The 15229-nt window shown below is 64.8% G+C and overlaps 1 protein-coding gene across 1 annotated transcript in view; it reads left to right on the forward strand.

Moving 5' to 3' along the window:
• Positions 1 to 15229, forward strand: part of EPPK1 (epiplakin 1) — a gene marked incomplete at its 3' end in the record, with an annotated part of 28381 nt that overhangs the window by 6770 nt on the left and 6382 nt on the right. Inside the window, 14 exon segments of the mRNA XM_050892869.1 lie at positions 6 to 2942; positions 3315 to 4244; positions 4452 to 5088; positions 5091 to 5327; positions 5330 to 5520; positions 5872 to 6210; positions 6213 to 6669; positions 6672 to 6817; positions 7171 to 8292; positions 8644 to 9753; positions 9843 to 11099; positions 11201 to 12403; positions 12533 to 12778; positions 13767 to 15155. Of these exon segments, the coding sequence (XP_050748826.1) occupies positions 6 to 2942; positions 3315 to 4244; positions 4452 to 5088; positions 5091 to 5327; positions 5330 to 5520; positions 5872 to 6210; positions 6213 to 6669; positions 6672 to 6817; positions 7171 to 8292; positions 8644 to 9753; positions 9843 to 11099; positions 11201 to 12403; positions 12533 to 12778; positions 13767 to 15155 (12201 nt within the window).

Here is a 15229-nt window from a genome sequence, read left to right on the forward strand (position 1 = left end):
GAGAGACTGAGACACAAGGCAAGAAGTTTGCATTCAAGGGCCTGCGGAAAAGAGTATCCGCCAGTGACCTCTTCCAGTCTCAACTGATAGACAAAAAAACCCTCGATGAGCTCAATGAGGGGAAGAAAACAGTCAAAGAAGTCACTGAAATGGACTCTGTCCGCAGGTACCTGGAGGGCAGCAATTTCATAGCAGGGGTCCTTATACAGCCAAGCAATGAGAAGATGAGCATCTACCAGGCCATGAGGAAGGGCATCCTGAGGCCAGGGACAGCACTGGTGCTGCTGGAGGCGCAGGCTGCCACCGGCTACATCATTGACCCAGAGAAAAACAAGAAGTTTTCAGTGGAGGAAGCATTAACTGCAGGTCTAATTGGAGGGGAGATTTTTGAAAAGCTACTCTGTGCAGAAAGAGCCGTGACCGGCTACACCAACCCCTACACAAAAGCCCCAATGTCGCTATTTGAAGCTATGAACCAAGGACTGATTGTGAAGAGCCACGGCATCCGCCTGCTCGAGGCCCAGATCGCCACCGGCGGCATCATCGACCCCGTGCACAGCCACCGTATCCCTGTGGAGGTGGCCTACCGGCGCGGCTACTTCGACCAGGAGATGAACCAGATCCTCTCCGACCCCACCGACGACACCAAGGGCTTCTTCGACCCCAACACCCATGAGAACCTCACCTACATGCAGCTCCTGGAGAGATGTGTCCAAGATTCAGAGACTGGGTTGTACATGCTACAAGTTGTACAGGAAGGAGGAAAGTACTTCTACATTGATGAGTTTACAAAACAGGTTTTGCGCTCAAAGCCCCTTAAAGTGAAAGTTGGAAAGTTTAAGGACCAAACAGTTTCCATCTGGGAAATTCTCTGCTCTCATTACGTCTCCGAGCAGAAAAGGAAAGAACTAGTGATGCAGTACAAATGCAAAACCTTAACGCTGGAAGAGCTTATAGCCCTCATCTTCAAAATGATTGAGGATACAGAGCAAAGAGCAGAAGCCCTCAAGGTTAAAGGACTCTGGGGGGATGTGTCAATATCAGAATTGTTTAATTCTGAGATAATTGACAAGAAAACTCTAGATCAGCTGCAGGATGGAAGTCTCACGCTTGCCAGCCTCACAAAGAGGGACACCATCAAAAGGTATTTGGATGGCACTGGATGCATTACTGGGGTTCTAGTCCCATCGACAAAAGAGAAGATGAGCATCTACCAGGCCCTGAAGAAGGGCGTCCTCACAGAGCAATGTGCACTGGGACTGCTGGAGGCACAGGCTGCCACTGGTTTTCTGATTGACCCACTGAAAAATAAGAAGCTCTCCGTGGATGAGGCCGTCTCATCCGGGCTGGTGGGGAGCAACTTGCACAAGAATCTCCTGTTGGCAGAGAAAGCCGTGACGGGATACACAGATCCTCATACAGGAAATAAAATATCCCTCTTCCAGGCCATAAGGCAAAAGATAACAGTCAAGGAGCACGGCATCCGCCTGCTCGAGGCCCAGATCGCCACCGGCGGCATCATTGACCCCGTGCACAGCCACCGCCTCCCCGTGGAGGTGGCCTACCGACGTGGCTACTTGGATGATGATATGTTTCTCCTGCTTTCTGATCCAGATCATGGTAGCAAAGGTTTTATAGATCCAAACACTCATGAGAAGATCAGTTACAGTCAACTCCTACAGAGATGTTCCAAAGACAGAGATACTGAATTGTACCTGCTGCCGGTCATGGAAAAACAGGATGACTATTTCTACATCGATGAGCGAACAAAAAATGCCCTATTATCTACAAAGGTACAAGTGCCGGTTGGAAAATACAAAGGACATGTATTATCACTGTGGGAACTTCTCTGTTCTGAGTACATCACAGAAGAGAAAAGGAAAGAACTGGTGAAAAAATATAAAGACGAATCCCATCACATTCTACAAGGAATCATTGATACAATACTAAATATCATTAAAGAAAAAGAAGAGGACAGAAGTGATGTCTGGTTCCAAGGAATCAGACAACAAATAACAGCATCAGAACTTCTCAGTGCACGGATAATAACAGAAGAAACAATAGAAAAACTCCATGAAGGAAAAGAGACAGCACAAGAAATAGCACAAATGGATAGTGTGAGAAGATACCTGGATGGCACGGGCTGCATCGCTGGTGTGCTGGTGCCCTCCAAGGCCGACCCCGCCAAGATGGAGAAGATGAGCATCTACCAGGCCATGTGGAAGGGCATCCTGAGGCAGGGCACGGCTCTGGTGCTGCTGGAGGCGCAGGCTGCCACTGGCTTCATCATTGACCCGCTCACCAACAAGAAGCTCTCCGTGGACGAGGCCGTCTCGTCCGGGCTGGTGGGCAGCGAGCTACAAAAAAAACTTCTTTGTGCAGAGAGAGCCGTGACGGGCTACACCGACCCCTGCACAGGACAAAAAATGTCCCTCTTCCAGGCCATGAAGAAGGAGCTCATCGTCAAGGAGCACGGCATCCGCCTGCTCGAGGCCCAGATCGCCACCGGCGGCATCATCGACCCCGTGCACAGCCACCGCCTCCCCGTGGAGGTGGCCTACCGGCGCGGCTACTTCGACCAGGAGATGAACCAGATCCTCTCCGACCCCACCGACGACACCAAGGGCTTCTTCGACCCCAACACCCACGAGAACCTCACCTACATGCAGCTCCTCCGCCGCTGCGTGCCCGACCCGGACACGGGGCTGCTCATGCTCCAGCTGATGGACAAGGGCTCCGTGCTCTACCAGCTGACCGAGGACGCCCGGAAAGCCCTGCAGGCCGCCCGCACCACCCTCAGCGTGGGGCTCTTCCAGGGCCAGAGCGTCACCGTCTGGGAGCTCCTCTTCTCCCGCTACGTCCCCGACCACCGGCGCCAGGACCTCCTCCGGAAGTACAAGGCGGGGACGGTCACCATCTCGGAGATGATCACCCTCCTCACGGCCATCATCACCGGGGCTGAGGGCCAACGCCAGCCGAAGCAGCGGGAGGCCCCGCCGTTGGCCGAGAATGGCGAGGCTGCGGGCTCCCAGCAGGAGCGGGAGCAGGAGCAGGAGCTGGAGCGAGAGCGGGAGCGGGAGCGGGAGCGGGAGCGGGTGCGGGAGCAGGAGCAGGAGCTGGAGCTGGAGTGGTCCCTGAAGTCCCGCACCATCGAGGTCTCGGCGGGCGGCTTCCACGGCAGGAAGGTCTCCCTGTGGGAGCTCCTCTTCTCCACGTACGTCTCCGAGGCAAAGAGGCAGGAGCTGCTGGGGCAGGTCCGGGCCGGGAGTCTGGCGCTGGACGAGCTGGCAAGGCTCCTCACCGTCCTCATCGAGGAGGCGGTGGAGCGGAGCAGCAACGTGAAATTCACGGGCCTCAGGAGGCAGGTGACCGCCTCGGACCTGGTGGAGTCGGGCATCATCGACAAGGACACGCTGGCCGACCTCGTCCAGGGCTCCAAGACGGTGGAGGAGGTGACGGAAATGGCCTCCGTCAAGCGCTACCTGGACGGCACGGGCTGCATCGCCGGCGTGCTGGTGCCCTCCAAGGCCGACCCCGCCAAGATGGAGAAGATGAGCATCTACCAGGCCATGTGGAAGGGCATCCTGAGGCAGGGCACGGCTCTGGTGCTGCTGGAGGCGCAGGCTGCCACCGGCTTCGTCGTTGACCCGCTCACCAACGAGAAGCTCTCCGTGGACGAGGCCGTCTCGTCCGGGCTGGTGGGCAGCGAGCTGCACGAGAAGCTCCTGTCGGCCGAGAGGGCCGTGACGGGCTACACCGACCCCTACACCGGCGACCAGATCTCCCTCTTCCAGGCCATGAAGAAGGAGCTCATCGTCAAGGAGCACGGCATCCGCCTGCTCGAGGCCCAGATCGCCACCGGCGGCATCATCGACCCCGTGCACAGCCACCGCCTCCCCGTGGAGGTGGCCTACCGGCGCGGCTACTTCGACCAGGAGATGAACCAGATCCTCTCCGACCCCACCGACGACACCAAGGGCTTCTTCGACCCCAACACCCACGAGAACCTCACCTACATGCAGCTCCTCCGCCGCTGCGTGCCCGACCCGGACACGGGGCTGCTCATGCTCCAGCTGATGGACAAGGGCTCCGTGCTCTACCAGCTGACCGAGGACGCCCGGAAAGCCTGCAGGCCGCCCGCACCACCCTCAGCGTGGGGCTCTTCCAGGGCCAGAGCGTCACCGTCTGGGAGCTCCTCTTCTCCCGCTACGTCCCGACCACCGGCGCCAGGACCTCCTCCGGAAGTACAAGGCGGGGACGGTCACCATCTCGGAGATGATCACCCTCCTCACGGCCATCATCACCGGGGCTGAGGCCAACGCCAGCCGAAGCAGCAGGAGGCCCCGCCGTTGGCCGAGAATGGCGAGGCTGCGGGCTCCCAGCAGGAGCGGGAGCAGGAGCAGGAGCAGGAGCTGGAGCGGGAGCGGGAGCGGGAGCGGGTGCGGGAGCAGGAGCAGGAGCTGGAGCTGGAGCGGTCCCTGAAGTCCCGCACCATCGAGGTCTCGGCGGGCGGCTTCCACGGCAGGATGGTCTCCCTGTGGGAGCTCCTCTTCTCCACGTACGTCTCCGAGGCAAAGAGGCAGGAGCTGCTGGGGCAGGTCCGGGCCGGGAGTCTGGCGCTGGACGAGCTGGCAAGGCTCCTCACCGTCCTCATCGAGGAGGCGGTGGAGCGGAGCAGCAACGTGAAATTCACGGGCCTCAGGAGGCAGGTGACCGCCTCAGACCTGGTGGAGTCGGGCATCATCGACAAGGACACGCTGGCCGACCTCGTCCAGGGCTCCAAGACGGTGGAGGAGGTGACGGAAATGGCCTCCGTCAAGCGCTACCTGGACGGCACGGGCTGCATCGCCGGCGTGCTGGTGCCCTCCAAGGCCGACCCCGCCAAGATGGAGAAGATGAGCATCTACCAGGCCATGTGGAAGGGCATCCTGAGGCAGGGCACGGCTCTGGTGCTGCTGGAGGCGCAGGCTGCCACCGGCTTCGTCGTTGACCCGCTCACCAACGAGAAGCTCTCCGTGGACGAGGCCGTCTCGTCCGGGCTGGTGGGCAGCGAGCTGCACGAGAAGCTCCTGTCGGCCGAGAGGGCCGTGACGGCTACACCGACCCCTACACCGGCGACCAGATCTCCCTCTTCCAGGCCATGAAGAAGGAGCTCATCGTCAAGGAGCACGGCATCCGCCTGCTCGAGGCCCAGATCGCCACCGGCGGCATCATCGACCCCGTGCACAGCCACCGCCTCCCCGTGGAGGTGGCCTACCGGCGCGGCTACTTCGACCAGGAGATGAACCAGATCCTCTCCGACCCCACCGACGACACCAAGGGCTTCTTCGACCCAACACCCACGAGAACCTCACCTACATGCAGCTCCTCCGCCGCTGCGTGCCCGACCCGGACACGGGGCTGCTCATGCTCCAGCTGATGGACAAGGGCTCCGTGCTCTACCAGCTGACCGAGGACGCCCGGAAAGCCCTGCAGGCCGCCCGCACCACCCTCAGCGTGGGGCTCTTCCAGGGCCAGAGCGTCACCGTCTGGGAGCTCCTCTTCTCCCGCTACGTCCCGACCACCGGCACCAGGACCTCCTCCGGAAGTACAAGGCGGGGACGGTCACCATCTCGGAGATGATCACCCTCCTCACGGCCATCATCACCGGGGCTGAGGGCCAACGCCAGCCGAAGCAGCGGGAGGCCCCGCCGTTGGCCGAGAATGGCGAGGCTGCGGGCTCCCAGCAGGAGCGGGAGCAGGAGCAGGAGCTGGAGCGAGGGAGCGGGAGCGGGAGCGGGGGTGCGGGAGCAGGAGCAGGAGCTGGAGCTGGAGCGGTCCCTGAAGTCCCGCACCATCGAGGTCTCGGCGGGCGGCTTCCACGGCAGGAAGGTCTCCCTGTGGGAGCTCCTCTTCTCCACGTACGTCTCCGAGGCAAAGAGGCAGGAGCTGCTGGGGCAGGTCCGGGCCGGGAGTCTGGCGCTGGACGAGCTGGCAAGGCTCCTCACCGTCCTCATCGAGGAGGCGGTGGAGCGGAGCAGCAACGTGAAATTCACGGGCCTCAGGAGGCAGGTGACCGCCTCGGACCTGGTGGAGTCGGGCATCATCGACAAGGACACGCTGGCCGACCTCGTCCAGGGCTCCAAGACGGTGGAGGAGGTGACGGAAATGGCCTCCGTCAAGCGCTACCTGGACGGCACGGGCTGCATCGCCGGCGTGCTGGTGCCCTCCAAGGCCGACCCGCCAAGATGGAGAAGATGAGCATCTACCAGGCCATGTGGAAGGGCATCCTGAGGCAGGGCACGGCTCTGGTGCTGCTGGAGGCGCAGGCTGCCACCGGCTTCGTCGTTGACCCGCTCACCAACGAGAAGCTCTCCGTGGACGAGGCCGTCTCGTCCGGGCTGGTGGGCAGCGAGCTGCACGAGAAGCTCCTGTCGGCCGAGAGGGCCGTGACGGGCTACACCGACCCCTACACCGGCGACCAGATCTCCCTCTTCCAGGCCATGAAGAAGGAGCTCATCGTCAAGGAGCACGGCATCCGCCTGCTCGAGGCCCAGATCGCCACCGGCGGCATCATCGACCCCGTGCACAGCCACCGCCTCCCCGTGGAGGTGGCCTACCGGCGCGGCTACTTCGACCAGGAGATGAACCAGATCCTCTCCGACCCCACCGACGACACCAAGGGCTTCTTCGACCCAACACCCACGAGAACCTCACCTACATGCAGCTCCTCCGCCGCTGCGTGCCCGACCCGGACACGGGGCTGCTCATGCTCCAGCTGATGGACAAGGGCTCCGTGCTCTACCAGCTGACCGAGGACGCCCGGAAAGCCCTGCAGGCCGCCCGCACCACCCTCAGCGTGGGGCTCTTCCAGGGCCAGAGCGTCACCGTCTGGGAGCTCCTCTTCTCCCGCTACGTCCCGACCACCGGCGCCAGGACCTCCTCCGGAAGTACAAGGCGGGGACGGTCACCATCTCGGAGATGATCACCCTCCTCACGGCCATCATCACCGGGGCTGAGGGCCAACGCCAGCCGAAGCAGCAGGAGGCCCCGCCGTTGGCCGAGAATGGCGAGGCTGCGGGCTCCCAGCAGGAGCGGGAGCAGGAGCAGGAGCTGGAGCGGGAGCGGGAGCGGGAGCGGGAGCGGGTGCGGGAGCAGGAGCAGGAGCTGGAGCTGGAGCGGTCCCTGAAGTCCCGCACCATCGAGGTCTCGGCGGGCGGCTTCCACGGCAGGATGGTCTCCCTGTGGGAGCTCCTCTTCTCCACGTACGTCTCCGAGGCAAAGAGGCAGGAGCTGCTGGGGCAGGTCCGGGCCGGGAGTCTGGCGCTGGACGAGCTGGCAAGGCTCCTCACCGTCCTCATCGAGGAGGCGGTGGAGCGGAGCAGCAACGTGAAATTCACGGGCCTCAGGAGGCAGGTGACCGCCTCGGACCTGGTGGAGTCGGGCATCATCGACAAGGACACGCTGGCCGACCTCGTCCAGGGCTCCAAGACGGTGGAGGAGGTGACGGAAATGGCCTCCGTCAAGCGCTACCTGGACGGCACGGGCTGCATCGCCGGCGTGCTGGTGCCCTCCAAGGCCGACCCCGCCAAGATGGAGAAGATGAGCATCTACCAGGCCATGTGGAAGGGCATCCTGAGGCAGGGCACGGCTCTGGTGCTGCTGGAGGCGCAGGCTGCCACCGGCTTCGTCGTTGACCCGCTCACCAACGAGAAGCTCTCCGTGGACGAGGCCGTCTCGTCCGGGCTGGTGGGCAGCGAGCTGCACGAGAAGCTCCTGTCGGCCGAGAGGGCCGTGACGGGCTACACCGACCCCTACACCGGCGACCAGATCTCCCTCTTCCAGGCCATGAAGAAGGAGCTCATCGTCAAGGAGCACGGCATCCGCCTGCTCGAGGCCCAGATCGCCACCGGCGGCATCATCGACCCCGTGCACAGCCACCGCCTCCCCGTGGAGGTGGCCTACCGGCGCGGCTACTTCGACCAGGAGATGAACCAGATCCTCTCCGACCCCACCGACGACACCAAGGGCTTCTTCGACCCCAACACCCACGAGAACCTCACCTACATGCAGCTCCTCCGCCGCTGCGTGCCCGACCCGGACACGGGGCTGCTCATGCTCCAGCTGATGGACAAGGGCTCCGTGCTCTACCAGCTGACCGAGGACGCCCGGAAAGCCCTGCAGGCCGCCCGCACCACCCTCAGCGTGGGGCTCTTCCAGGGCCAGAGCGTCACCGTCTGGGAGCTCCTCTTCTCCCGCTACGTCCCCGACCACCGGCGCCAGGACCTCCTCCGGAAGTACAAGGCGGGGACGGTCACCATCTCGGAGATGATCACCCTCCTCACGGCCATCATCACCGGGGCTGAGGGCCAACGCCAGCCGAAGCAGCGGGAGGCCCCGCCGTTGGCCGAGAATGGCGAGGCTGCGGGCTCCCAGCAGGAGCGGGAGCAGGAGCAGGAGCTGGAGCTGGAGCGAGAGCGGGAGCGGGAGCGGGAGCGGGAGCGGGTGCGGGAGCAGGAGCAGGAGCTGGAGCTGGAGCGGTCCCTGAAGTCCCGCACCATCGAGGTCTCGGCGGGCGGCTTCCACGGCAGGAAGGTCTCCCTGTGGGAGCTCCTCTTCTCCACGTACGTCTCCGAGGCAAAGAGGCAGGAGCTGCTGGGGCAGGTCCGGGCCGGGAGTCTGGCGCTGGACGAGCTGGCAAGGCTCCTCACCGTCCTCATCGAGGAGGCGGTGGAGCGGAGCAGCAACGTGAAATTCACGGGCCTCAGGAGGCAGGTGACCGCCTCGGACCTGGTGGAGTCGGGCATCATCGACAAGGACACGCTGGCCGACCTCGTCCAGGGCTCCAAGACGGTGGAGGAGGTGACGGAAATGGCCTCCGTCAAGCGCTACCTGGACGGCACGGGCTGCATCGCCGGCGTGCTGGTGCCCTCCAAGGCCGACCCCGCCAAGATGGAGAAGATGAGCATCTACCAGGCCATGTGGAAGGGCATCCTGAGGCAGGGCACGGCTCTGGTGCTGCTGGAGGCGCAGGCTGCCACCGGCTTCGTCGTTGACCCGCTCACCAACGAGAAGCTCTCCGTGGACGAGGCCGTCTCGTCCGGGCTGGTGGGCAGCGAGCTGCACGAGAAGCTCCTGTCGGCCGAGAGGGCCGTGACGGGCTACACCGACCCCTACACCGGCGACCAGATCTCCCTCTTCCAGGCCATGAAGAAGGAGCTCATCGTCAAGGAGCACGGCATCCGCCTGCTCGAGGCCCAGATCGCCACCGGCGGCATCATCGACCCCGTGCACAGCCACCGCCTCCCCGTGGAGGTGGCCTACCGGCGCGGCTACTTCGACCAGGAGATGAACCAGATCCTCTCCGACCCCACCGACGACACCAAGGGCTTCTTCGACCCCAACACCCACGAGAACCTCACCTACATGCAGCTCCTCCGCCGCTGCGTGCCCGACCCGGACACGGGGCTGCTCATGCTCCAGCTGATGGACAAGGGCTCCGTGCTCTACCAGCTGACCGAGGACGCCCGGAAAGCCCTGCAGGCCGCCCGCACCACCCTCAGCGTGGGGCTCTTCCAGGGCCAGAGCGTCACCGTCTGGGAGCTCCTCTTCTCCCGCTACGTCCCCGACCACCGGCGCCAGGACCTCCTCCGGAAGTACAAGGCGGGGACGGTCACCATCTCGGAGATGATCACCCTCCTCACGGCCATCATCACCGGGGCTGAGGCCAACGCCAGCCGAAGCAGCAGGAGGCCCCGCCGTTGGCCGAGAATGGCGAGGCTGCGGGCTCCCAGCAGGAGCGGGAGCAGGAGCAGGAGCTGGAGCGGGAGCGGGAGCGGGAGCGGGAGCGGGTGCGGGAGCAGGAGCAGGAGCTGGAGCTGGAGCGGTCCCTGAAGTCCCGCACCATCGAGGTCTCGGCGGGCGGCTTCCACGGCAGGATGGTCTCCCTGTGGGAGCTCCTCTTCTCCACGTACGTCTCCGAGGCAAAGAGGCAGGAGCTGCTGGGGCAGGTCCGGGCCGGGAGTCTGGCGCTGGACGAGCTGGCAAGGCTCCTCACCGTCCTCATCGAGGAGGCGGTGGAGCGGAGCAGCAACGTGAAATTCACGGGCCTCAGGAGGCAGGTGACCGCCTCGGACCTGGTGGAGTCGGGCATCATCGACAAGGACACGCTGGCCGACCTCGTCCAGGGCTCCAAGACGGTGGAGGAGGTGACGGAAATGGCCTCCGTCAAGCGCTACCTGGACGGCACGGGCTGCATCGCCGGCGTGCTGGTGCCCTCCAAGGCCGACCCCGCCAAGATGGAGAAGATGAGCATCTACCAGGCCATGTGGAAGGGCATCCTGAGGCAGGGCACGGCTCTGGTGCTGCTGGAGGCGCAGGCTGCCACCGGCTTCGTCGTTGACCCGCTCACCAACGAGAAGCTCTCCGTGGACGAGGCCGTCTCGTCCGGGCTGGTGGGCAGCGAGCTGCACGAGAAGCTCCTGTCGGCCGAGAGGGCCGTGACGGGCTACACCGACCCCTACACCGGCGACCAGATCTCCCTCTTCCAGGCCATGAAGAAGGAGCTCATCATCAAGGAGCACGGCATCCGCCTGCTCGAGGCCCAGATCGCCACCGGCGGCATCATCGACCCCGTGCACAGCCACCGCCTCCCCGTGGAGGTGGCCTACCGGCGCGGCTACTTCGACCAGGAGATGAACCAGATCCTCTCCGACCCCACCGACGACACCAAGGGCTTCTTCGACCCCAACACCCACGAGAACCTCACCTACATGCAGCTCCTCCGCCGCTGCGTGCCCGACCCGGACACGGGGCTGCTCATGCTCCAGCTGATGGACAAGGGCTCCGTGCTCTACCAGCTGACCGAGGACGCCCGGAAAGCCCTGCAGGCCGCCCGCACCACCCTCAGCGTGGGGCTCTTCCAGGGCCAGAGCGTCACCGTCTGGGAGCTCCTCTTCTCCCGCTACGTCCCCGACCACCGGCGCCAGGACCTCCTCCGGAAGTACAAGGCGGGGACGGTCACCATCTCGGAGATGATCACCCTCCTCACGGCCATCATCACCGGGGCTGAGGGCCAACGCCAGCCGAAGCAGCGGGAGGCCCCGCGTTGGCCGAGAATGGCGAGGCTGCGGGCTCCCAGCAGGAGCGGGAGCAGGAGCAGGAGCTGGAGCTGGAGCGAGAGCGGGAGCGGGAGCGGGAGCGGGAGCGGGTGCGGGAGCAGGAGCAGGAGCTGGAGCTGGAGCGGTCCCTGAAGTCCCGCACCATCGAGGTCTCGGCGGGCGGCTTCCACGGCAGGAAGGTCTCCCTGTGGGAGCTCCTCTTCTCCACGTACGTCTCCGAGGCAAAGAGGCAGGAGCTGCTGGGGCAGGTCCGGGCCGGGAGTCTGGCGCTGGACGAGCTGGCAAGGCTCCTCACCGTCCTCATCGAGGAGGCGGTGGAGCGGAGCAGCAACGTGAAATTCACGGGCCTCAGGAGGCAGGTGACCGCCTCGGACCTGGTGGAGTCGGGCATCATCGACAAGGACACGCTGGCCGACCTCGTCCAGGGCTCCAAGACGGTGGAGGAGGTGACGGAAATGGCCTCCGTCAAGCGCTACCTGGACGGCACGGGCTGCATCGCCGGCGTGCTGGTGCCCTCCAAGGCCGACCCCGCCAAGATGGAGAAGATGAGCATCTACCAGGCCATGTGGAAGGGCATCCTGAGGCAGGGCACGGCTCTGGTGCTGCTGGAGGCGCAGGCTGCCACCGGCTTCGTCGTTGACCCGCTCACCAACGAGAAGCTCTCCGTGGACGAGGCCGTCTCGTCCGGGCTGGTGGGCAGCGAGCTGCACGAGAAGCTCCTGTCGGCCGAGAGGGCCGTGACGGGCTACACCGACCCCTACACCGGCGACCAGATCTCCCTCTTCCAGGCCATGAAGAAGGAGCTCATCGTCAAGGAGCACGGCATCCGCCTGCTCGAGGCCCAGATCGCCACCGGCGGCATCATCGACCCCGTGCACAGCCACCGCCTCCCCGTGGAGGTGGCCTACCGGCGCGGCTACTTCGACCAGGAGATGAACCAGATCCTCTCCGACCCCACCGACGACACCAAGGGCTTCTTCGACCCCAACACCCACGAGAACCTCACCTACATGCAGCTCCTCCGCCGCTGCGTGCCCGACCCGGACACGGGGCTGCTCATGCTCCAGCTGATGGACAAGGGCTCCGTGCTCTACCAGCTGACCGAGGACGCCCGGAAAGCCCTGCAGGCCGCCCGCACCACCCTCAGCGTGGGGCTCTTCCAGGGCCAGAGCGTCACCGTCTGGGAGCTCCTCTTCTCCCGCTACGTCCCCGACCACCGGCGCCAGGACCTCCTCCGGAAGTACAAGGCGGGGACGGTCACCATCTCGGAGATGATCACCCTCCTCACGGCCATCATCACCGGGGCTGAGGGCCAACGCCAGCCAAAGCAGCGGGAGGCCCCGCCGTTGGCCGAGAATGGCGAGGCTGCAGGCTCCCAGCAGGAGCGGGAGCTGGAGCGAGAGCGGGAGCGGGAGCGGGAGCAGGAGCGGGAGCGGGTGCGGGAGCAGGAGCAGGAGCTGGAGCTGGAGCGGTCCCTGAAGTCCCGCACCATCGAGGTCTCGGCGGGCGGCTTCCACGGCAGGAAGGTCTCCCTGTGGGAGCTCCTCTTCTCCACGTACGTCTCCGAGGCAAAGAGGCAGGAGCTGCTGAGGCAGGTCCGGGCCGGGAGTCTGGCGCTGGACGAGCTGGCAAGGCTCCTCACCGTCCTCATCGAGGAGGCGGTGGAGCGGAGCAGCAACGTGAAATTCACGGGCCTCAGGAGGCAGGTGACCGCCTCGGACCTGGTGGAGTCGGGCATCATCGACAAGGACACGCTGGCCGACCTCGTCCAGGGCTCCAAGACGGTGGAGGAGGTGACGGAAATGGCCTCCGTCAAGCGCTACCTGGACGGCACGGGCTGCATCGCCGGCGTGCTGGTGCCCTCCAAGGCCGACCCCGCCAAGATGGAGAAGATGAGCATCTACCAGGCCATGTGGAAGGGCATCCTGAGGCAGGGCACGGCTCTGGTGCTGCTGGAGGCGCAGGCTGCCACCGGCTTCGTCGTTGACCCGCTCACCAACGAGAAGCTCTCCGTGGACGAGGCCGTCTCGTCCGGGCTGGTGGCAGCGAGCTGCACGAGAAGCTCCTGTCGGCCGAGAGGGCCGTGACGGGCTACACCGACCCCTACACCGGCGACCAGATCTCCCTCTTCCAGGCCATGAAGAAGGAGCTCATCGTCAAGGAGCACGGCATCCGCCTGCTCGAGGCCCAGATCGCCACCGGCGGCATCATCGACCCCGTGCACAGCCACCGCCTCCCCGTGGAGGTGGCCTACCGGCGCGGCTACTTCGACCAGGAGATGAACCAGATCCTCTCCGACCCCACCGACGACACCAAGGGCTTCTTCGACCCCAACACCCACGAGAACCTCACCTACATGCAGCTCCTCCGCCGCTGCGTGCCCGACCCGGACACGGGGCTGCTCATGCTCCAGCTGATGGACAAGGGCTCCGTGCTCTACCAGCTGACCGAGGACGCCCGGAAAGCCCTGCAGGCCGCCCGCACCACCCTCAGCGTGGGCTCTTCCAGGGCCAGAGCGTCACCGTCTGGGAGCTCCTCTTCTCCCGCTACGTCCCCGACCACCGGCGCCAGGACCTCCTCCGGAAGTACAAGGCGGGGACGGTCACCATCTCGGAGATGATCACCCTCCTCACGGCCATCATCACCGGGGCTGAGGGCCAACGCCAGCCAAAGCAGCGGGAGGCCCCGCCGTTGGCCGAGAATGGCGAGGCTGCGGGCTCCCAGCAGGAGCGGGAGCAGGAGCAGGAGCTGGAGCGGGAGCGGGAGCGGGAGCGGGAGCGGGTGCGGGAGCAGGAGCAGGAGCTGGAGCTGGAGCGGTCCCTGAAGTCCCGCACCATCGAGGTCTCGGCGGGCGGCTTCCACGGCAGGAAGGTCTCCCTGTGGGAGCTCCTCTTCTCCACGTACGTCTCCGAGGCAAAGAGGCAGGAGCTGCTGGGGCAGGTCCGGGCCGGGAGTCTGGCGCTGGACGAGCTGGCAAGGCTCCTCACCGTCCTCATCGAGGAGGCGGTGGAGCGGAGCAGCAACGTGAAATTCACGGGCCTCAGGAGGCAGGTGACCGCCTCGGACCTGGTGGAGTCGGGCATCATCGACAAGGACACGCTGGCCGACCTCGTCCAGGGCTCCAAGACGGTGGAGGAGGTGACGGAAATGGCCTCCGTCAAGCGCTACCTGGACGGCACGGGCTGCATCGCCGGCGTGCTGGTGCCCTCCAAGGCCGACCCCGCCAAGATGGAGAAGATGAGCATCTACCAGGCCATGTGGAAGGGCATCCTGAGGCAGGGCACGGCTCTGGTGCTGCTGGAGGCGCAGGCTGCCACCGGCTTCGTCGTTGACCCGCTCACCAACGAGAAGCTCTCCGTGGACGAGGCCGTCTCGTCCGGGCTGGTGGGCAGCGAGCTGCACGAGAAGCTCCTGTCGGCCGAGAGGGCCGTGACGGGCTACACCGACCCCTACACCGGCGACCAGATCTCCCTCTTCCAGGCCATGAAGAAGGAGCTCATCGTCAAGGAGCACGGCATCCGCCTGCTCGAGGCCCAGATCGCCACCGGCGGCATCATCGACCCCGTGCACAGCCACCGCCTCCCCGTGGAGGTGGCCTACCGGCGCGGCTACTTCGACCAGGAGATGAACCAGATCCTCTCCGACCCCACCGACGACACCAAGGGCTTCTTCGACCCCAACACCCACGAGAACCTCACCTACATGCAGCTCCTCCGCCGCTGCGTGCCCGACCCGGACACGGGGCTGCTCATGCTCCAGCTGATGGACAAGGGCTCCGTGCTCTACCAGCTGACCGAGGACGCCCGGAAAGCCCTGCAGGCCGCCCGCACCACCCTCAGCGTGGGGCTCTTCCAGGGCCAGAGCGTCACCGTCTGGGAGCTCCTCTTCTCCCGCTACGTCCCCGACCACCGGCGCCAGGACCTCCTCCGGAAGTACAAGGCGGGGACGGTCACCATCTCGGAGATGATCACCCTCCTCACGGCCATCATCACCGGGGCTGAGGGCCAACGCCAGCCAAAGCAGCGGGAGGCCCCGCCGTTGGCCGAGAATGGCGAGGCTGCAGGCTCCCAGCAGGAGCGGGAGCTGGAGCGAGAGCGGGAGCGGGAGCGGGAGCGGGAGCGGGAGCGGGA

The sequence above is a fragment of the Gymnogyps californianus genome, chromosome 2 (assembly GCF_018139145.2).
Source record: "Gymnogyps californianus isolate 813 chromosome 2, ASM1813914v2, whole genome shotgun sequence".
In the NCBI taxonomy this organism is placed as follows: Eukaryota; Metazoa; Chordata; class Aves; order Accipitriformes; family Cathartidae; genus Gymnogyps; species Gymnogyps californianus.